At 33.0% G+C, this 24,071-nt stretch overlaps 1 protein-coding gene across 18 annotated transcripts in view; it reads left to right on the top strand.

Moving 5' to 3' along the window:
- Positions 1 to 24,071, top strand: part of KIF21A (kinesin family member 21A) — a 195,145-nt gene that overhangs the window by 157,842 nt on the left and 13,232 nt on the right. For 3 of the 18 annotated variants that reach the window (XM_040233479.1, XM_040233470.1, XM_040233490.1), the window contains 13 exons: positions 210 to 404; positions 823 to 924; positions 1,477 to 1,642; positions 2,111 to 2,131; positions 6,987 to 7,047; positions 7,413 to 7,467; positions 9,924 to 10,135; positions 12,483 to 12,590; positions 13,788 to 13,916; positions 16,038 to 16,076; positions 16,730 to 16,744; positions 20,968 to 21,104; positions 22,919 to 23,099. In XM_040233479.1, coding sequence (XP_040089413.1) covers positions 210 to 404; positions 823 to 924; positions 1,477 to 1,642; positions 2,111 to 2,131; positions 6,987 to 7,047; positions 7,413 to 7,467; positions 9,924 to 10,135; positions 12,483 to 12,590; positions 13,788 to 13,916; positions 16,038 to 16,076; positions 16,730 to 16,744; positions 20,968 to 21,104; positions 22,919 to 23,099 — 1,421 coding nt within the window. The remainder of the gene's footprint in view (positions 1 to 209; positions 405 to 822; positions 925 to 1,476; positions 1,643 to 2,110; positions 2,132 to 6,986; positions 7,048 to 7,412; positions 7,468 to 9,923; positions 10,136 to 12,482; positions 12,591 to 13,787; positions 13,917 to 16,037; positions 16,077 to 16,729; positions 16,745 to 20,967; positions 21,105 to 22,918; positions 23,100 to 24,071) is intronic. The other 15 variants (XM_040233471.1, XM_040233474.1, XM_040233473.1 and 12 more) reach the window with 15 other exon arrangements.

Genomic DNA, 24,071 nt, shown 5'->3' with positions numbered 1-24,071 from the left:
ACCAGTAATTCCCCATTTGCTCTTCTTCTCAATCCCCGGTATCCACCATTCTGTTTACTGCCTCTATGAGTTTGACTATTTAGATGCTTCCCAGAAGTGGGATCCTGGAGGATTTACCCCTTCTGTAACTCACTTATTTCATTTGGCATAAAGTTCTCAAGATCCAAGATGAACATAATTTCTTAAAGTCTAATCTGTTTTCTCAATAGCAACGGGAAGAACTCACAAAAAGACGAGAGAAACTTTCAAAGAGAAGGGAAAAGATAGTCAAGGAGAATGGAGAAGGAGATAAAAATGTGATTAACATCAATGAAGAGATGGAGTCATTAACTGCTAATATAGATTATATCAATGATAGTATTTCTGATTGTCAAGCCAATATCATGCAGATGGAAGAAGCAAAGGTTTGTAACTAATAAAAAATGTTTAATGAGAAGTATTTTTGTATTTTTGTCATTAAAAGCTCTTTGAATTGTTATATGAAGGGATTTTTTAATCTATGGTTTAATATAATTCTCAGCTTTTGCATGTATACCCTTCCTGCCTGCTTTCTAGATTTCTCTGCTGATTGTGTGATGTTATTTATCATTAATAAAACATATATATCATTTATTAATCCATCTTGAATTCTTAACTGCTTAAATGTTTTATCTTTTAAACTAGACCATATGTTTCTTAGAGTAGGGATTTTTTTATACTTTTCTGAGTAATCTCATTAGCTGATCCAATAATATCAAATAAATGTATGAAGCAATAGGGTTTGTCCTCTGTTAAATACATTCAGCTCAAGGTAATGATACATCATATGCTGTTTTGATGCAGGAAGAAGGAGAAACATTGGATGTCACTGCAGTCATTAATGCTTGCACACTTACAGAAGCCCGATACCTTCTAGATCACTTCCTGTCAATGGGCATCAATAAGGTAAGATCTAACTATGCTATTATTGAAGAATCTAAGCTTTTGTTAATTCATTACAGTTTTGTTTATCTTTTTCTAATGACCCTTTCCTTTGTAATAAGGAGGAAGATTATTTTACAATGGAAAGTGTTCCTTTTATCTTTCTTTAGAGTTAAGAAAAGTCAGCAGTATTTACATCAATTCCATTAGCTTCTCATCTATTGTGCTTGTGTATTAGAACAGGTAAACAACTTAATCATTTCTTTTTTGCTTTAACAAAAGAAAAGGTAAAATAAAAATCTCTTAGTGTGCAAAGAAACTCAGTGTTATAATTTCGATTTAATAATGATTCTTTACAACTCAAAAAAGTCAGGAACAAATACAGTTGCATTCTCTTTATCTTAAGCAATTTCTGATTAAATGTTAAAGATGATAATGTTAAAGATAATAATCAAGGTCTATCTAATGTCAAAGTCTGACATCATATGCATTTGCCATTTGATACAGATCTCCATGTAGTTGATTCTGTCTTGTGTGATCTAAGATACATTTTTTTTCTGGGGGGAAATGTTATAGGGTCTTCAGGCTGCCCAGAAAGAGGCTCAAATTAAAATACTTGAAGGTCGGCTTAAACAAACTGAAATAACCAGTGCTACACAAAACCAGCTCTTATTCCATATGTTGAAAGAGAAAGCAGAATTAAATCCTGAGCTAGATGCTTTACTAGGCCATGCTTTACAAGGTAATTTGGATTAAATTTTAGTTAAATAAATTGCATGGTAACTTTGCTCTTTGAGTATGCTGTACTCTACCTCTTTCCTCTATAGCTTGATTGAATAGATGCTGTATTTACTTATGCTTTTAATAATTATTCCTTTTTTAATTTGCATGTATAAATTTGGGGGGATTGTCATTACAGGAAATGATTAGTAACTTAAAAATACTTAGCATTATTAAGCACATAATTTTTATGAATTAAAAAAGATCAACAATGTTTCTAAGTTCATTGTTTAAATTATTCACCAAGTTTCATTACTTCATTCTGTATATCTAACTGTCTCAAAAATAAATGTATAAGTGTTTGCTATGGCATCTATTCTACATATCTTATAAGTGGTACATAATCTTGTTTTATGTGAGAGTTCTTAACATTGGATCTGTTTTGATTGGAGTATTGCTTTTTGTTTCCTTTTTGCTGTTATTTATACAGATCTAGATAGCGTACCATTAGGTAAGTATGTTTAGCTTTCTGTGTACACTACAGCTGCATGAATTACTAATTGTTCATGTACACTAATTGTGGTACATCTTATTTAAAACATTTTTATTGACAGCCAGCTGGTTTTTGCATGATCTTCTTTGAAATGTATCTGTGACCACAAACATACTAAGTCTTTTGTCTTACACATTTCTTGATTTTTAAATTCTTAGATGTTTAAAGAAGTATAGTTTTCTGTTTTATTATTTGAACTTCAGTTTTGGCTCTAGTTTCATAAGCCCCTCTTTCTGTTTCTTGTAGGAAACAATGGGATATATATTCCTTTTTAGTTTTTAAATCTACCTATGCATTTGTCATTTTACCCTCATAAATATCTTTCTGTGTTATATATCTTTTATATGTAATGTTTTTGGTTTATTTTTGATAGAGTCTCAGTTATTCTTAAATTTTATAGAATTAAGTACATATATTTTGATATTTTAAGTTGAATAAAGCTATCCAAAGCATTTTACATGAATGGATTAAAATAATGTTTATAATTAATATGTTCGAGTTAGAAAGAGCTTAAGAGATATTTGAGTATTGAGATTTTCGACCTCTTGCCTCTACAACATTCATGTGAACTATGCTTACCCATAAATAATATCTGAGCTTCTCCTGGCAGTTATATTGTGTGTGTATATATATATATATGTATGTATATATATATATGAAAAATCAGGAGTATCAGGGTAATTTTATTGCTTGCAATTCTCCTGAATGATTATTTTTGAACAGTTTTTATTTAAAATTATTTCAAAATCTGATCCTAACTTTTTTCCTAATCACACAGCTGTCAAAAGTTTTCTAAAATATTTTTCTTGAAGGAGAAGAATGTAGCTAAAAGATTAATGTAATTACCTCTCTGAGTCATTAAACAGTCTATGAATCTGAATTTATTTTAAATGGTAGAATGTTACACAAATAAAATACTTGAGCTGTTTGGTATTATTAGATCTTTCTTAATTTGCCCTGTGTGTTAAATCTCAAAATAATATTTCCTTGAGATCAACTCAATAATACAGATGTGGACTTTTAACCTGCTCAAGGTATAACAAAGACAGGTAGAAAAATTTTTGATTATATTAAAGAACCATGTTAAGGCTGCCAAAATTCCTGGAATATAATGAGAATTTTTGCCATTCCATATGTTATTAAGTATGTTTCCTCTCCTCTTCCTCTTCACTCTCCTTCCTTTTGTTCTTCTCACCCCCTCCTCTGCCTTTTCTTTGATCTTCTTCATCTTAGTGGCTCAGCTTGCAGTAATAAGTAAATTCTTATTTAAGTCTATTATCTCTTGTAACTTGGAAGAAAAAATCAATGCCCTCTTTGATGTCGTTTTGTGCAGAAAATATTACACTGTTATTTGATGAGTGTTGTTGCTTTTTCACAACTTTCAATTATCTATAGCTTAAAGAAGGGTCAAAACAGAGAAGAGAAACCCATTCAACTGATAACAACTTGTTACTCATGGCATAAATTTTCCCTAAGGCCATAATCTAGACCCAAAAGTGCTTGCAAGAAAAGCATAGAAGGAGAAAAACATGGAAGTAAATACAGACAAACTAGATGGTCATATGTACCTTGCTTTTAAAAAAAAAAATGTTTAATTTCAATTTATCTTGAGCTTTGGGCTGAGTGCTGGGATTCAAAGATAAGTAAGATACAGAATCTTGCTCTCATGGACTATACCTTACTGAGAGTGACAAGGAAGAGACTTGAGATATGTACAGGGAGTTATGGGATCACAGAATGGGGCTACCTAAAAAAAATGGAGGAGTTGATGAAGGCTTTCTGGAACCGGTAAAATTTGAGTTGAAACGTAAAGGAAGAAAAAGATTTAGCTAGGCAAGAGACAAGGTAGAAAGGGGCTAGGCAGAAGAGTCACTCTTGGCAGGGAGTAAGGTAAAGCATGGACATTTAGCCACAACATTCATTATATGTTGAAGACTTCAAGCAGGTTGGTGCCCTAGAGCAACAAGTATGTGGCTTGGGATGATGAACATAAGGTTAGAGGCCAGTACTTCATGCTAATAGCTGTGTCTTGTTGTAGCCATTGAAGAACATCTTTATTTTCCCCCTTCTTATTCCTCTACCTGTGTTTATGTTGTTCTTCCTAGGATCTTTCCCTACCTTTAGGGATTTGCTAGGAGATTCAAGGGGCTCAGCATACAATTGTATTCATGGCACAGATTAATGAGAGCAATGTAGGAAAGATACACAACAGTATTATAAAGGAAAAGATGCAGATGGAGTAAGGAAGAATCCATATCCAGGCTTTCTTATGCTCTTCCTTCCAGGAAGTATCACATAGAGTATACATTTCTCTCTGGAATGGAAGTGCAGCAACGTGAGTGCATTGTTCACATCCAGGGAATTCCATTAGACACTCAGCACCTGAGGTTTTTACTGGGTACTAGTCACATACATTCCTTTTATATAGTAGTACCAGAATTGCAGATTCTGGAAGGAAAGCAGAAATTCTCAGCATAAGCCATATTGTTTCCACAAATATTCTAGGTGTTATGAACTATATTAGTTAACTGGTGACTAGAGAAATTCTGAGAGCCAAGTTTCCAGATAACGAAATCCAACTTTGCAAGAACGCCTTTCTAAGGATAGTAGTCTTGGGCTGCTATTGTTACCCAGTCCAGACTCCCTCTATCGCTGCACAACAGACCAATTAACTAAGAGATGAGATGTTGAGGCAAGGAACATGACTTTACTCAGAAATCTCTGGCTGACTGAGAAGATGGCAGACTAATGTCTCAAAATAATCGTCTTATCAGGATCTAGATGCCAGGTTCTTTTGTAGAACAGAAATGGGGAGAGGTGAGAAAATAAAGTAAAAAGATCATTAACCTTACAAACATCACCTGGAATGGCCAGTCTTGGCGAGGGGATATGTTAATTTCTTGCTTTCTATAGGCATCCACAGATGGACAGGATCCTGAATAAAAGCATTTTGGTTTAACATTCAAGCAGAGGGGCAGGATTCCCTGAGGCAGGCCATTATGTATGGACAGTATACTTTTAGTGAACAAAATCAACAGTAAGCAAAGGTTAAGGTAAAATAAACAGATCTAATGTGAAGTCATAATTGACTCTTCCCTGAAACACTACGTCAACTCTTCTCCATAATAACTGTTTGGTTAGCTTCTAGTGATGTGAGATTATGCAACTATGTACTGATATGGATGACTTTAAGACATTTTGGAGTTTTAAATCTCACTGATTTTAGCTTTAATGCTTAACGATGAGAAAAGAAGCTGGCACTGGGCTGGAATTATGTTCTTAAGAGTTGAAAGTAGAGCAGTGAGATGATGGCATATCCTGCTTCCCAGATGGATACAGTGCCACAGACGAAGCTCAGTCTTGAAGATGTGTGTGATTTGGTGAATGTCTCGGTGAAGGGCTCTATCTTCTGGCTAGGTTAGTTATGCCAAACTGTAATCATCTCTAAATAAAGCATACATGCATATGCAGGAGCTAAGTAGTTTTTACTAAGCACTTATATGATGTTTGATATTCTAGCTGGTTTCATCATTCCCTACAAGAAAATTACTAGTTAATCTTAGCCTGCTTTTATGTATGGGAAAATAAAGACTAGATTTGTAATTTCTTTCTATTTTTCGTGTTATTAACTAATTCAGTTACATTAGCACTCAATATGCTGTCTGTGAAGCACATCCTCCAGCCTCTAAGTATGGGCTTTGAGATACACATTGCCCTAAAGATCACCATTTTTCTCATTTCAAAAAGTAAACTCCTTTTTTGTGGGTCCTATTAGATGGGCTCCATTTTAGATAATGCTATCATTTATTACTGAATCTCTGTCCATTTGTCTGCTAAACAGTGAGGAAGAATGGGAGCATCTGAGAAAGGAATTAAGAGTATGATTTATGAGCATAATACACCTGTATGATATAAAAGTAAAAGTTAAGGAGATTAATCCTACATATTTTAATTAACATATATTGTTGAAAATATTGCCTTTAGTTTTGTGAAGTGGCTTTATAATAAATTGTATGAGTTTTGAAAATTTGCACCTGTGTTAGGGACTCACTGACATTTTAAATTATTTACTTTAAGTGGATGTTTTATTTACTGACTTCCTACTAGTTTTATATGTTTGCCTTTTTCTCTCTTTCCATCAGTGTGCTACTGTTCTGAAATAGCAGTGGTTTGTTTGTATTTATTTATAATACTATTGCATGGAAACCTATAGTTTTAGTCTTTTATGTACATGTGAATGAGCTGCATGCTGATGTGTAACTTCTGAATACCTTCACACACACATACTCTCGTTCTACTTGAAAACAAAAATAAAAACAGACAATCTATAGAAGTACATTGGAATACTGATAAAATACAACATATATGTTTACACTTATGTATTTTTTGATGTTGCCTCAGTAGATTAAAGGGAGCTTGTGCAGTATTTACTTTAATATTTCATGTCTTACTCAATGATTTTTCATACAAGGAATAAATGGATGGTGTGGGATAAATACATACTCTGAAAATATATTTAAATAATTACACATACTCAGACAAATACATGGTCTCATTTCCATCCTGTGAACACTGTTCTTTATTTTATCATTCAACTCATGGTTTTCCTATCTTGACCACATTTTTCTCATCCTAGGACATATAATAAAAAGAGTTTCTTAGAATTTTTTTTTATATTTCTAGTTTGACTCAGTTACTGAAACCAAAGTGCCCATGTTGAGAGACCTCAGGCTGAAGTTTATTATAGCATAGGCATTACAGTCATTCAAAGTGTGACATGAATAATAGTTACATTTTTGACTTTTTTTTTTAGAAAATATAGAAGACAGCACTGATGAGGATGTACCTTTAAACAGTCCAGGATCAGAAGGAAGGTAAGAGAACCTTTAGAAACTTAATGAGTTGACTTGTTTCTCTAATATTTTTAATAATTTTATCTTGTTGAATCAATTAACATAAAACAAATAATTTTAGATTTTATGGCTAAGTGAAGAACAGTAGAAATAGTAATATGGAAGCCAAACTAAGTAATGCTTAACCATCAAAAATTTTAAAATAAAATACAGAGATATTTAAGGAAGGAAAATGAACTATTTTGATTAGTTTATTTTTATTTTAAATATTGTCTTTCTGTGTTTTCCATAGGCTTATAAATTTTTTCCATATTTAAACTCGAGGTCATATAGTTTTCTATATTGTTTCCTTTTATACATATGATTAATTATTTATTTGCACACAGCTCACTGTCTTCAGACCTTATGAAGCTTTGTGGTGAAGTGAAACCAAAAAACAAGGTAAGAATAGAAAATATCAGGTAAACATTTTTTTCTGATGTTCTTTATATCACTATTAAATGCATAGGCCTTGGGCATAGGCAAAGATTTCATATGATAGAAATTTAGTTCTTTATCATATTCTTCCTTGAAAAAAATTTATATTGACAAATTTCTCCTCTGCGCAACTTGTTATTTACTATATTCTTGTACTTTTTCCGCTAGGTAACATATGATTATGGAGAACAATGCTTAAAATAATTTAGAATGACAGGAGATTTTTGAAATTTTAACATTCTAATACATTCCTAAGTTTCTTATTTATTTTAACATATCTTGAGATGGTTTGAATAGGCCAATTCTTAATCATCATATTGTATTAAAAATTGAGACTATAATGCATATTTGTAAAGCTTAAAAAAAATAAAGTGTACATGCTGTTACAGGTGTGAGAAACAACATGGTATATTTCAGATTGCATGTTGATAGCATTTGTTACTAGATGAGTTAACTATCCATTTTAAGAAAACAAAGAATTCTTGCAGTGCTTAGTAAATATTTGTTGGATGAATGGGTGAAATCAAGACCTGAAAGAATAGTACTGTACTAATGCACAGGATGGATACAAGGCCTGCAGTGGTTAGCCAGGTAATATAGATGAATAATTTGGCTAGATATAAGATAATTAACAGGAATCATTATGATTATCTGAGGTGGACATGGCCCATCTAAAGCAAATAGGCATCACTAACTAATGCTTATTTTTGCCATCATGGAATATGGGCCTAAGACTACCAGATCCTCAACTCTTTAAAGAGTAGCTTTAAATATGGATTTTAATGGAGAATTTCCTTCTCTTTAAAATACTGAGCTAGCCAATTGAAAAACATCTCCAGGCTTTATGTATGGTCCTTGAACTACCAGTTTGGTGACATGTGGTTTGCGTTTGATTATTCTAAGTGACCAGAAATTACCCAATCTCAAAGAAAACATTCTAATATAGTTTGGATTGAGTCTTAAAGTGGAGGAGAGAATCTCTTAAGGTAACTTGGTCTTTCAGGCCCTGTGAAATCCAGAGAGAGATGTGAAGTGGTAACCTGAAGGTCATCTCCTTAAAAAAACCACTGTGATTAGGAATTCCCATGAAAATGATTCAGTTGGCAATAGGGAAAACTGATACGGTGAAAAACTCGCCTGCAGGGCTTCCTTTTTCCAAAAGTTTTCTGGTAATATCTATCACTCCTTTGGTACTGCATGGATGCCTAGTGTTAGTCGCTCAGTCATGTCTGACTCTTTGTGACCCCATGGACTGTAGCCTTCCAGGCTTCTCTGTCCATGAAATTCTCCAGGCAAGAACACTGGCGTGAGTAGCCATTTCCTTCTCCAGAGGATCTTCCTGACCCAGGGATCAAACCCCGGTCTCCTGCATTGCAGGCAGATTCTTTACTGTCTGAGCCACCAGGGAAGCCCATAGATGCCTAAAAGGATCTAATATTGTTTATTTTTCACTCATTGAAGAAATGAAATTGATTATATATCTTAAATAGACTTGTACCAGCATTACATTAAATGCAAGCCATATAAAGTTGAATAAAACAGGGTGTCTACCATTTAGAGGTTTATAATCTGATAAACACTTTGATTATCTTTTAATATATTAGTGATAATAGCCAGCTCTAAGTATTAACAACAAGGTAATCTCTTTGTTTTTTTTAGGAGTATGGAAGGGAGTGATAAATAAATAAAATAACCTTCACCTACCTTACCATGCTGCCAAAAACTGATATGGACTGGTGCTGGATATCCATCAGGGAGATTAAACCGCCAGTTAGGGCATCAGGGGAGCAGGGTCATAAAAATGGAGAAACAGATGTAAAAATTGATATGTAAAATTTAAATTTATATTAAATAAATTTATATATTATATAATATATATTAAAATGTATATTAAATAAGTCATCTAAGCCTGGGAAAGAAGAGAATTTAGCTGAATGCCACTGCAACTATCTTTTGGTTTAATTTCTTTATTCCTTCTTTTTTTTTTTTCTAAACTGATATAATGAGAGGGCTGGCTATTATTATCAGGATAGCATAATAATATTGGAGGCAGACTGTCTGGTTTTGAATCTGACTTTGCCACTTAGCTGTTTGACTTTGGACTGTTAGATATCCTGTACTTTAATTCTCTCATGTTGTGAATTGGGATAATAATAGTATATACTAATATAGTAAATTATTTAGAATTTCTGGCATACAATAAGTATAATACAAACATTGGCTATTATTATGACCTCTAAAGTTCTCAGCTGGCTGTATCTCTGGCTTGTCACTATCTTACATGTTATGTTCGACACACTTGCTAAGGAAGACACGCTGAATGTTTTACCTATTTCAAACTAATATTAAATCTCTATTGCCTAATCATCCTCTCTGCAGAAGTTTGCATATGATTGCTTTTCCTTCCCTTCTCTGACTAGGCCCGAAGGAGAACCACCACTCAAATGGAATTGCTGTATGCAGATAGCAGTGAACTAGCTTCAGACACTAGTACAGGAGATGCCTCCTTGCCTGGCCCTCTTACACCTGTTGCAGAAGGGCAAGAGATTGGAATGAATACAGAGACAAGTACTTCTGCTAGGGAAAAAGAGCTCCCTCCCCCATCTGGCTTCCCTTCTAAGATAGGCAGCATGTAAGTCTGGCCCAGCTACACTAACTTCCTTTCTTTTGCCTTTTCTTAAAAAAAAAAAAATATATATATATATATATATGCATGTTACTAATTTCTTATTTCTATTTTTAAAAATTTATGTAAATAAGATCTCTAGTTTTCCAAGTAATTTCTGTTAGGTGTTGTATCCCCTAATTTTTGCACATTCAAAATAATTTAAATGAGATATTCTTTGTTGAATTGTTTGTCTGATATTTAACTTTTAGAGTCTTTCTTAAAGATTATAATTTTTATAAAGGCTGAGCTATAAATTACAGGCAAAATTTATTTAGAAACACTTAAAGTTATAACTATAAAACCGGTATATAAACAGAAGCTTTAAAAGACTTTTAAATTTGCTCTTAATTATGTTAAACCCTAGTTCTAAGAGCCTGTTCAGGATAATAAAACTGTTGAAAAAAAGTACAAATACCAGTTAATACATTTTGAAGCTTCCTAATTCTTTGCCTTGAAGAACTTTGCATGTCTGGGATGACTGTACACACAAAGTGTAAATACTGTATTATTAAAGATCTGAAGGAGGGACTGTTTCCTCTCTCCTCTATGATAATCTTAACAAAAAACATTCCTTTCAAAATAAATCTTATTTAGAAATTTTTCATTATTATCTTGAGAACAAAGATTTCCCTACACAGGCCAGCATGTGTTTGTGTATATGTCTTTTCTTAGTTATATTAAAATTATATCAATCGTTCACTTGGTAAAGATTTTTAATGCCTTATTTCAAACTAATTCTCAAATATGATCTTGTAAATGATCTATTGGATGAACACATCACTGCATTGAGAAATATTGCCAAAAAGTGTTATACACTATATGACTCTGTAAATATAAAATATAACAAACTCCCCACCCCAACCTGAATATCTGTTTCCCATAACTTTCTTCATCCGATATTTTCATTGTCTTCCATTCAGTAAGCCCATCTGCTACCTTTAGTTCCAAAATTAATGATGACAGAGCTATCCTGCATGTGCTTGAGGTGACTTATGTAATTAATAATTGGATTTGCTACTAGAGATTGCTAACCAGTATAGCTTATGGCTTCAGTGCTTTTTTGATAACAGTAGAAAAAATGCTTTTGGTGAAGGTAGTGATATAGAGCTGAGAACAGATTTTAGAGACTCCTATGTGTTCAGCATTTAGTCTATCAGATGAATAGAGACTTTTGGAACTTCAAGACTAAATCTATGACCTGGATTCCAGAATGCAGGTAATACCTCCTTGTTGCCTTTTCCCCACCTGCTCTCCCCTGTTTTAAAAATGTATCATTCATGACAGGTTGTAGAAAATATCTTTTAGACACTGTCTCTTCACATGATTTATTATCAAGTTTTCATAAATTAAGATGCTTGTATAGTTCTGTACAAATTTAACAGTTGGTCATTTGCTTGGTACAGGGACTCTTATAACTCATTAGAACATGACTTCCATCGCATGAAGTAAAATGATTTACTCAAGTGGGCCTTATGATTCAAATAATGCAGAACTTCTAAAATATGTTTTCCTCTAATTAAAAAAATCAGGCACATAAAGTTTAATTATATTTAGTTTTCACTTTCAAATAGGAATCATTGTAAGCCCATTCTAGGGATCCCACTTGCTAATTCCTTAGTGTTTTTTTTTTTTCTTTTCTTACTAATATAACTAGTCAAATATAGCAAAAGTTCATTTTTTCGATTAAAATTCATTACCACTATGCACAGAAATCATAGTCTTAAATTATTAATTACATAGCCACTACTCAACATTTAAAGTCTATAATAAAACAAAAGTATTTTTATTGCTAAAATTTATATAGCTAATGCTTAAATACTAGTTAACTGAAATAATTGTGGGTTCTTTGTGATTACCTGTAGTATTCTTTTGTGAGTGTGTAAATATTATTTCATTAAATCTCATTGTTTCTCATACTCTGATATTCTAATATTTTTGTTCTTGCAAAACTGTAAAGACAATTTTCCCTCAACTGAAGCAATTCTAACCAAACTTATACACTTATGTTTTTAAACACTTGTATTTAAAGTAAAAAATATTATTTTAGCTATTTGGCAATATAGCATTGATGTTTACATTCAAAGATAATGGTCATGTATATTTGACAAGATTATCAATTTAAAAATTAAAATATACAGTTGTCAAGATCCCATTAATTAAAAATAATTCGTGATATTTTCCTATCCTTGTTCTGTTTCATTTCTAAATAATCTTTCTCAAATTCCAGGTGTTAATCTATTAAAAATTGAATATCTGCCAAAATTATGTGTATGTATTTAAAATTAGACAATTGAATCTTCTTCTCTCTTAGTTCCAGGCAGTCATCCATGTCAGAAAAAAAGCTACCAGAGCCTTCCCCTGTAACAAGGAGAAAGGCATATGAGAAAGCAGAAAAATCAAAGGCAAAGGAACAAAAACAGTAAGCTATTCATGCTCTTTATCTAGTAGATTATGTGAAATGTCTGATGCCCTTAGATGCTAAGAGACAATGGTGAAATTATTTTCCATATTCAGGCTTACTCTGGGATTGTGACTTGGTCTTATAGAAAAGTTTGAAATTAATTTTGACTGTTACTTGATAAAACTGACATTGATTTCACCTCTTTAAAGTGATTAACAAAAATCTAGTATTAGAAGATATGTGCCATTGTGCCATTTTATTTCTGTTCTTTTATGTTTAAATTGATAACTATCCTCAATTTTTTTTGTTAAACTATTTTAATAGCTATTTGTATGTTTTGTAAGGGTTAGCTTACTTAACAGTACACAATATAATCTGATGATCCACTTACCTGGACATTTGTAAATCACAATAACACAACAGACAGAAAGTTTTAAATGGGTTAGAACCACTGTGACCTTTCTACTCTACGGCATAGTGAGAGCTCCCTTAGGCCACCTCAGAAGCTATATATGGCAGGTAGATCCCTGACATGGTCTTGAGTAGGAAAATCAATGCTAATCTATATTTAAGTACTGGTAAAACAAATTTCTTTAACATAAAAATAATTATAAAAAGAAGCTTTCATATGTTTTCGGTACCTGCAAAGATGATCTTACACTTTCCTCCTCCCTTGTACCAACATGCACACTCTCTACTTTGACCACTGGTTTAGCTGACTTGAATATCACGGAAATTACTCTTCTAATTAACCTTCCTCCTGTATTTAGAGATGAAAATTTACCTGTTTCTACAGAATTGAATGTCATAATTATAAGCAGGAGGTAGGGAATAGGACAAATATGTAATTTAAAAATAAATGAATAAATCAGCTGAATAGACAAATTCTTCTTAAACTCTCAGGGTCTGTTTCCCCATCTGTAAATCGGACAACTTGGTCTCAACTCTCAAATAGTATAATTTTAAATTTGGTTTGCTTTATTTATACTGACTTCAGATTTTAGCAGACGTTTTCTTTAGTGCCATCTTGTGGCCAATGTGACAAAATTCAGTGGAAAAAATTTCAATGAAATTGTTTGGAGAAGGAAGAGAGGATGAAAGGAAGGAATTCTATAATGAAAAGCTTTTTAAAAAATAAAAGCATGTTGCTTATAACATTTCTAACAAATTAAAGCCAATTAAAGCCACCTATGTAATGTTCTTTTTTTCTTGTAGCTCAGATTCTGGAACCTCAGAGGCTAGTCTTTCACCTCCTCCTTCCCCACCAAGCCGGCCCCGTAATGAGCTGAATGTTTTTAATCGTCTTACTGTTTCTCAGGGAAACACATCAGTTCAGCAGGATAAGTAAGTCATTAAGTAAAAGAGCCCCAATTATTTGTTATAATATTCTGAACCTTTCAATACAGTCTGTAAGAAACATTTAGCCTCTCTCTGTGTGGGAGAGGGAGTCTGACTTGTAAACTCTTCCCATATTTCATATATTTTTCTAATGGAAAATGAACCATACAGACAAAATTAAAGAAATTTATTTTCCTGCTGAACATTATTCCCTGCTATGGATTTGCATTGCTGTACTTCCACATTTGTCTTACTTTTTTTTTTTTTTTTAACAAGTAAATTAGAATTGAAAATCTTTGAGATCACTTGAAGTTTAAATTTCTTGGGATTCTTCAGCTTTATTGAGCCCATAAAAGCCTCTAATCCAGATAGCCTGCACTGAAAAGAGGCAAATTAGTTTACTTTTGGTGCATGTATCATCTTCTAAAACCATTGTCACACGTGTATGGGTAAAAGAGTACTTTGATGGGTGGACAACATAGAACTCTGGGTTGTTGGGGAAGAGAAGTTGGAGAGGGATGGCAAATATAATTTCCATTAAATTTGAAGTGAAAAAATATTCCCACATTGAGCCAGAATCTCTTTTGCAAGAATTTCCTACTAACAGTGTTGCCGTAAGGTATTTATTAACTGACTTCTCTGCTTTGAGTTTGAATGATAACATTGTGGATAATATACATACTAGATATTCAGTATCCCACACCAGTTCTTTGTCTTTTATGGTATAATCTCCCTGTATATATCAGTTTCTGAAATTTATAAGGTATTGTTTAAGATCCATCTGGCATGTTTAGGTCATGCTAAATGGCTCTATGTACATAAGCACATCATCATTTTGAAAGATTGTTTAATCTACTTAATTTATGGATACATTTTTTATTAGATTGTAATATAGTTTTCGCAGTAGATACAGACATATCCTTTAAAATGATCTAGATAGGTTTTTTAAAAAAATATTTAAAAGAACATTGTTAAATCCTATCTCTTATTTAATTGAGAAAGAGTAGAACATTAAGAAAGTCTTTAGGAAGTCCATTTTCACAAGCAATATGAATTACTCTCCCTTGCATTCAAAGTCATGAAATTTTTGTGTCAGTCTTTTGATAATCTTGACAATCTAATCATAGTTCCATATTTTCTGAAATTGTTTATGAGCTACCAATCATTTGACTCTGTTGTCATCTCTATAAAGTAAAATTTAGAATTACTGACTACACTTTCAAGAATCTCACCTAACTTTTGAATCACTTTCTTTGGGCTCCTTTTTGAGACTCTAGCATATTTTATCAGATAGAATTAGGTCCTACACATTGTTTCTGGTTACATAATATGCAGTATTATGTAGTCACTTTATCACCATTCTTCCCAAGTATTAGAATGACCAAAAAGTTTGTTTTGGAATTTTTCATAAGACGTTATGGGAAAGCCCAAATCAACTTGGTGGTCAACCCAAGATATTATATAATAATACAAGCTAAATAGATTTTCATAGTAACTAGACTTATTGTCAGTCCTGGAGGTTTCAGGTTAAGGCTGACGAGAGTAGCTCATCTATTTTTAAATTCCAGTAAAACCTCCTAACTATTACTAAGGGACTGCCTAGTCAGAAGAACTCCATGTTTTTGAGATGAATTAAAATCCAAGGTTATTAAATTTTGAATGATTTACTTTCCATGTATACATATGATGTATTTGTGCAACTTCCACATGAAGAGTCTAAATATAAAGTAATTATCAAGAGGAATAAAATTCATTAATGACTATTGAGACAGAAAAGGTTTCTAGTACTAGTCAAATTAGAGTCTTGAGGTGATGTATTTCACTAGCTTGATGCTGTTCCTTTTCAGGGCCTGTATTTTAGAAAGTGAGAGTAGATTAGGTTCTGTGGATCAGTAATAGAAAGCCCCCCAAAAAAAATTTTTGGAAGAAAACATAAGCACAAAATTTTAACTAATTTGGCTATCAATGAATTTGCTGACATTCTGCGCAGATAGAAAAGGAATGCACTATAAAGGAAATGTTTGCTGTATTTCTGTTATTCATAGTACTGAATCCGTTCAGTCTCAGTGTCTTTACCTGTTGACATCTGTTTTCTTTTTCCTCATAATTCTAACTCTTTCACTGTAGGTCTGATGAAAGTGATTCCTCTCTGTCGGAGGTACACAGGTACTTTCTATCTTTCCTACGTTCTGGCGTTTCATTGATGTTCTAAAATGCCCTCCAAGAAACTTTAAACAAGTCTCATTTTTGTTGCACTCATAACTTGTAAGCCATAAAAATGCACTAATATTTTTAAACATTAATTTTAATATACTTTTATGAAGTCATAGCTTTCGAGGTAATGGCAAACTTTTTTAATAGTATAAAAACTTGTGCCGTTCATATTCTGTCTATAATCTAAAACTTTTATTTAAAAGAAATTAAGTTTTATGAAAATTAATGTGAAATTTTGCTCTTCATCAGACATTTTTTCCACCTCAAAGTGTAGGAAGTGAATAAGGTATTTTTTCATGTTGATTTATTGATTTTAAATAAAATTTTATGGCAGGCTCTGTGATTTTAAAACAAAAGGTATGCTAGGGGAAAAAAGTATACTGTGGTACATAAAGTATAGAGAGTAAAGAATTTTTAAAACATAATATTTTAAGCATTTTAGATGCTGTTTTTAAAATAATGTTGCATTTTTTCATGTTATGGATTTTTTGGACCCTTAACTTCTCTTTTTTTCCTTTCATTTCCTGTCCTTACTAATCAATTTGTCTCCTTCTTTCTCTTTGCACTACTTTCCCATGTTTCATGACCATTTTCCTGATCATCAGTAGATCCTCCAGAAGGTAGGCAGGGGAAGGGAGAGGAAATCAATATCATTCATAGTATTACAAGACTTTACTGGTTTTTCATGGACCAAAAAGCATTTTTTTCCCTTTCACATCAGATCTGTTGTATAAGTTTGCAATATTAAAGTTGAGTTATATATTTCATAATGTAAATAGATTTTTAATAAAGAAATACCTTTGACTTATGTTTCCAATTACTATATTTTTTCTATTAATATTATCTTTTGTATCAGGTAAAGGCTATAAAAATTAACCCCAATATTCTGAATATTTGAGAGTATATTTCAGTATCTAATGAATATAATATTATATTTAATGTTGAAATTATTTTCTTCAGAAGTCTGAATAAATAAAATACATAAGAATGAAAAAGAGACATCCTGGTCTCTAAGGCGTGCCATACATACATTATTGAAAGCAGATACTTACCTTTGTAATTTTACAACCTTTCATATGGCAGAATTGTGTTGAATGTTATGTCATCAAGGGAACATTAGTAGATTCTTAGGATAAAGATAGTAATTTGAAGGAAGGAAATCTTTGGAGACATAGTGTTAAATAACCAAGGGTACTGTTTTAACTTTTTTCTTAGGATGATTTGTGTCATTTAATCTGCACTTGCACAGATCAAAGCAGCTCTAAGCTTGTTGAAATGAATTCTTTTATTTATAATCAGCTTGTTAAAATATACATACATATATATGTAGTGTTTTGGAAGTAAGTATTATAGCGATAGACTATGCATTAGATCATAACTTTTCAACATCTGAAGCAACAGTTAAAATTGGATGGCTTCAGTTCATAACTATAAACTCCACATAATAGGATTTCAAAATCCAATTTTAGACTTTTGAGGAGGTTTTGCTACCATTTCTATTTCAATCTGTTAAATTTTTAGATAACCCACAAATTACTGAGCATTAATTTCAAGGATCTCAAATTAATGTGTATATACAAATAATACTTTGGATTTTATAGTTATTCATCCATGTGATGGATGATCCATGTGATCCATCCATGTTCCTGGTCCTATTTCTGCTGATGAGAAACTCCCTTTACTTTTTGAAATCATTGTAACCGAAATCCTAAAAATAAATATTTCTTAATCCTGAGCCTAATTTATTACCTCTTTAAATAATTTGTTCATTGGTCTGTCATCAGCCCTTTTGAGCTATACTAGCATTAATCCAGTACATCTTTTTTGCATGCATATGAAAGCTCTTTAAATATTTAGTACTTTTGTATGGTCTCTCTCTCCAATGAAAGTTCTTTTATCAGCTCAATAGATTTAATCTGTTTCTAATGTGGTATAGTCTGCAGATCCTTCTTTTTGCTTCTACTGTTTTGGAAAATTTCCAGATATTCAAAGCTCTTTTTAAAATGTGGCCTCTAGAATTCCACTTCATTATAGATGTAGCCTTGGCAGAGTATAGTAGTTCTATTGCTTTCTTTCTCATGAAATATTTACTTATATTTCAGAAGTTACTGAAAATAGTGTTAGAGGAATCATACATTGTTGATCCATTGATCTTGTATTCAATAAACAAATTTCTTTAGCTTTTAAAATCTAATTAAGCCCCTATCCTACTTGGAGCATTCTGTTCTATCTTCAACTTAAATTTTATGTTTAAATTTTATCCAGTGAATATTTTAGTGCTAAGTACATACTTAAACAGATTTTGGGAATAATTTTCTAGACAATATAGCTCTTTAATGTGTCAGTTTAGAAAGCATGCCATATCTGTCTTCAGTTCAGTGGAAAGACGGACTAGATATTGAAGACCTTTTTCCAGATTGAGAGGAATATTGATTCTAGGGGTAACTTTACCGCCACTGATGGAACTACCTTACTACAACGATTTTAAACTCACCCACCATGAATGTAGGGATATCACTTGAAAAGCTTTTTGTATGGACTTTATTGGAGTCGATATACATTATGAATATGACATTACCCTAGTTTGCTGCCTATTAATTTTACAAAAAAAACTCCTCATGAGATGCTATCGCTTACTCATGAGCAGTTAGGTGTTTGTAATTTTTGTAATTATTTATTTAATAGCCAGTTCAGTTCAGTTCAGTTCAGTCACTCAGTCGTGTCCGACTCTTTGCGATCCCATGAATCGCAGCACACCAGGCCTCCCTGTCCTTCACCAACTCCCGGAGTTCACTCAGATTCACGTCCATCGAGTCAGTGATGCCACCCAGCTATCTGATCCTCTGTCGTCCCCTTCTCCTCCTGCCCCCAATCCCTCCCAGCATCAGAGTCTTTTCCAATGAGCCAACTCTTCTCATGAGGTGGCCAAAGTACTGGAGTTTCAGCTTTAGCATCATTCCTTCCAAAGAAATCCCAGGGTTGATCTCCTTCAGAATGGACTGGTTGGATCTCCTTGCAGTCCAAGGGACTCTCAAGAGTCTTCTCCAAGACCACAGTTCAAAAGCATCAATTCTTCGACACTCAGCCTTCTTCACAGTCCATCTCTCACATCCATACATGACCACAGGAAAAACCATAGCCTTGACTAGACGGACCTTAGTCGGCAAAGTAATGTCTCTGCTTTTGAATATGCTATCTAGGTTGGTCATAACTTTTCTTCCAAGGAGTAAGCATCTTTTAATTTCATGGCTGCAGTCACCATCTACAGTGATTTTGGAGCCCCCCAAAATAAAGTCTGACACTGTTTCCACTGTTTCCCCATCTATTTCCCATGAAGTGATGGTTCCCTCTATTAAACTCAACAAGTTTTACACATCTGTAATTTCTGAAATCCACTTTTTTTTCTCCTTTCTGGAATATTGGATCTACATATTTTATCCCTTTTATTGATTCTCTTAGCATACCAACAATGATTTTGCCTCCACAATGGTATATACTTTCAAAATCTTGTGATATAATAATTTAAAAATAGAAATACTTGAACTCTTTGAATGTGCATTGTCAGTTCTAACTTATGTTGGGCTCACATTTCTTCTGAATGATTTCTGTCCCTGGCATCTTAAAAGTTGTTCTCATTCGTCAAGAATGTGGATACAGACAGCTTTATCTCTGAATCTGTTCTAATATTAGGCCATCTGTCTTACATAATGGACACCCGTGCATGCGTGCTAAGTCACTTCAGTCATGTCTGACTCTTTGTGACCTTATGGACTGTAGCTTTCCAGGCTCCTCTGTCCGTGGGATTATCCAGGCAAGAATACTGGAATGGGTTGTCATGCCCTCCTCCAGAGGATCTTCCTGACCCAAGGATTGAACTCGCATCTCTCATATATCCTGCATTGGCAGGTTCTTTACTGCTGATGCCTCCTGGGAAGCCCATAAAATGGACATATTTCAGCATAACTTTTCTTCCTGCTCTGAGCAAAGATACGTCTAACTTATATATATATATATATATATATATATATTCTTAATTCACTCTCATTTTTAGTCTTCCCAATACAATTATTTCAATTCAGATTCTGTCTTAAACTCCTTTAGGATAGGGACAGTGTTTGGATAAACTTTACATTTCCACAGTTCATAGTCCAGTGGCATAAAGCAGAAATTCAAAAAATATTAAACTTAGGAGAAAGCTCCAAAGGGCATCACTATTCTTTTAATATCTTATGCTTTTTAAAAAAATCTTCTTTGAGATGATTGTTAGAATTTTAAAAGCTTTCGTTATTTTTGAGCCATTCTCCCTTTAGATTTCAATTTATGCAATCATTTTTGTATTTCTTCAAATTTGTTTGAAATCTGCTTTCTTAGTATTTTAGGTAGTATGTATTACACCATCCTTAAAATGTCTTTTTTTGACATAGAATTCCAGTCTGATAGTTACATCTTCCAGTTTTCCATCATTAATACTTCTTATTTTTCATAATTTACTATATTTGAATAGCTCCCAATGTTACTTCATTAAACTTTGAAGGGACAAAATTGTTAGTGAGAACATTCAAATGTATTGTTGAGTTCACTCTTTGCAGAATACAGCTGCTAGAAGATTCCTAAATAGTTGATGTACTTCATCACTACTATTATAATTTCACACTTTGTCCCTTTGCTTTAAAAGAAGACAAGGAGCAATCTGGTTTTTCAGTTCAGTTTAGTCGCTCAGTCGTGTCCGGCTCTGGTTTTTATATAGTACCAATTATTTAGAACAACTTCTTAAAGTCAGAGAAATAAAAAATAGTTTCATGATATAGCTACTGAAAAAAATCTTATTTTTCCCCCACCTCAGGGGCATAATCAACTCGTTTCCAGCTTCAAAAGGAGTCAGAACTTCTCCACTTCAGTGTATTTATACAGCTGAAGGGCATACAAAAGCTGTGCTCTGTGTGGACTCTACTGATGATCTCCTTTTCACTGGATCAAAAGGTGCTAATAGTTGTGTCCTGTGATGATTTAGCAGATGTTTTTAATGATTACATTTAACAGGTTTTGAAAAACTTCACGCTGCTTAAGACTCATAAGAATCTGAAAGATGATATTGTTCAACTGCTGGAATTATATAAAATATAAAATTATTACATAGTTGAGAAGAAAGTAAAATCTCTGTTGATGTTATGTGAATAGAATGGTGAAGGAATACATCTCGATTTGGTAGTTGAGCACCTAATGTATGCAAAGCCCTGAGCTTAGTAACGCAGGCTGTATAAAAATCCATAAAAGGCCATTAAAATGTACAGTGTGGTAAAAGAATAAAATGGGTAGCAACCACCATTTCTTGAGCACTTAATAAGTGTCTGAAACTATACTAGCCACTGGGTAAATTTTACCTCATTTAATTCTCACAACAACGCCAATGTTGCATCCTCATTTTACAGATAAAGAAGCTGAACATTCCAGGAATTAAATGATTTTTCCAGATAAGCTTAGCTAGTAAGTGGAAGAGCCAGGATTAGAAACCTAGGTCTGCGCATCACCAAACCTGCACTTGCAGGCAACTAGAAATTAACTATAAATGACTTAAAGAGTTATACCTAAATATTGGGGGTTTCAGAAGAGAAAGAGATTATGCTAAATTGTGAAGGAGGGCTTTGATGAGGAGGCACTTAGGGTGAACCTTACTGGATTGTTTGGATATTGGCAAATAAAAACTGGCAACCAAGATTAGAGAGCAGTGTAAGCAGAGACATGGAGGTAGATGGTTTTGGAAACTGAATCCAGTTGGCTTGAAAAGTAGAATATATGTAGTAGTGGTGGATAATGAGGCTGGAAAGATGAGAAGGAAACATGTGCAGGAATTTGGGAAGCTAGTTAAAGCCTTTTAGCATTTAAGGCTATTACAAGATAAAGGGAAGAATCTTGTCAGCACTTGTAAATAATAGCAAGCAATTCCCCAATTTTAAAAAAAATTGCTCTGTAAAAGTATAATTTCTAATAACTCAGATTAAATTTATTTCTCCAGGATAATTAGATGCTTATGTCAGAAAGGCAAAGTCTTGAGTAGAATAGTTTAATGATCATGTGTATGACTATGTTAATGAAATCAGTTAGTGATCTCTGGAAAAGAAATGTGTATGTCGTTCTGCATGTGGAGTGTTGTGAGAAGGTACTGCTGCGAAGTCGCTTCAGTCGTGTCCGACTCTGGGCGACCCCAGAGACGGCAACCCACCAGGCTCCCCCGTCCCTGGGATTCTCCAGGCAAGAACACTGGAGTGGGTTGCCATTTCCTTCTCCAATGCATGAAAGTGAAAAGTGAAAGTGAAGTCGCTCAGTCTTGTCTGACTCCTAGCTACTCCATGGACTGCAGCCTACCAGGCTCCTCCGTCCATGGGATTTGCCAGACAAGAATACTGGAGTGGGTTGCCATTGCTTTCTCTGGTGAGAAAGTAAGAGAGTATCAAAACAAAATATTTTGAAGAGGCTGATTTGGAATGGCCATTTTAAATTCAGGGGCAATTTGAAATAAGACTATCAATATGTCTATTTTAAAATTTTGTATAATTATTCTTAAATACCACTAGATACATACACCAGATATCCTAGCTTTCATCTAATCCTTATACCTACTTTGCCCTTGAACCTGCTGCAAAGTGTCAAGGATAGAGTTGGGATGCTATTGCAAGTTAATTAAATAATTACCATTTTCTTATCTCATTTTTTCTCATAGGAGAGAAATTGTTATTGCTAAGAGAATCTAATTTAATTCTTATTGACAATATTTCCTCTTTTTTATTTGCTTTTAGATCGTACTTGTAAAGTATGGAATCTGGTGACTGGGCAGGAGATAATGTCACTGGGAGGTCATCCCAACAATGTAGTATCTGTAAAATATTGTAATTATACAAGTTTGGTCTTCACTGTGTCAACATCTTATATTAAGGTGTGGGATATCAGAGATTCAGCAAAGTGTGTTCGAACACTAACGTAAGTAACTTAGAGACAAATAGCATAAGGGGCAAATAGTTCTTGTTTATAAAATATAAGAAAAGATAGGTCTATATATGCATTTTTGTTTATTTATACCTGTCCACCTGCAAAAAATATTAAAATGTTTACAATAAGAATTTATATAACATAAGGTGAAAAAATATTGAGAAAATAAAATGCAATAGTTTAATATTAAACAGAAAAGGAGGAGAAGTCATATTTAATCTGTGACTCAATACACATTTCATATTTCCTTCTTCCCCAAAACTAAGGAATTGAATTTTCATTATTACTTGATGTAGTAAAATGATTTACATTACTTGTTTCAAATGAATGCCACTCCTTGGAAAATGGCTGAAATCACCATTATAGACCAGTAAGAAGTACTTGCAAAATTCCGTTAGCATCTATTAAGTAATTGAGGAGTGTTTTTCTTAAGACTTACACTGATTTGATGTTAGCCTGTGTTTCATAATTGTAGATTGGACAATTGGAGAATGAATTTATTTTCTGTATCTGTTATTATATATGTCTTTAAAACGTACAGCAAATAATGATTCTTTTTCTCATAAGATTAATGAACTGTTTCACATAATTAAAATTTTAATTAAAAGGTGAGTTCTATTGGTTTAAATAAGAGAAAGGAGCTTAAGGATGGTTAATTTTTACTAATTTGTAGAGTGAAGATTATTAACACTTAAATGCTATTTTATATGTTGAGACTACTAAGTATTTACTATGCTAAATACAGGTCTCTTGAGGGAAATTTTATAGAAAAAAAAACTATCTTAGAAATTTACCAATCCAGTTGACTCATTAAAATCATTTGAAAATGTTGATTTTTAACTTGATTTTTTAGAAGTTAGCTAATAAAATGATTCAAAACTGAAAAATATATTTGCTATTTAGAATTTAGCTGAGGAAATAAATCATGTTTAAGTCTTTTCCACATAATAAACAGTCCATATA

The sequence above is a fragment of the Oryx dammah genome, unplaced genomic scaffold (genome assembly GCF_014754425.2).
Source record: "Oryx dammah isolate SB20612 unplaced genomic scaffold, SCBI_Odam_1.1 HiC_scaffold_29, whole genome shotgun sequence".
Taxonomy (NCBI): Eukaryota; Metazoa; Chordata; class Mammalia; order Artiodactyla; family Bovidae; genus Oryx; species Oryx dammah.
The sequence above is the reverse complement of the archived record's forward strand: the minus strand, read 5'-3'. Positions and strand labels throughout refer to the sequence as shown.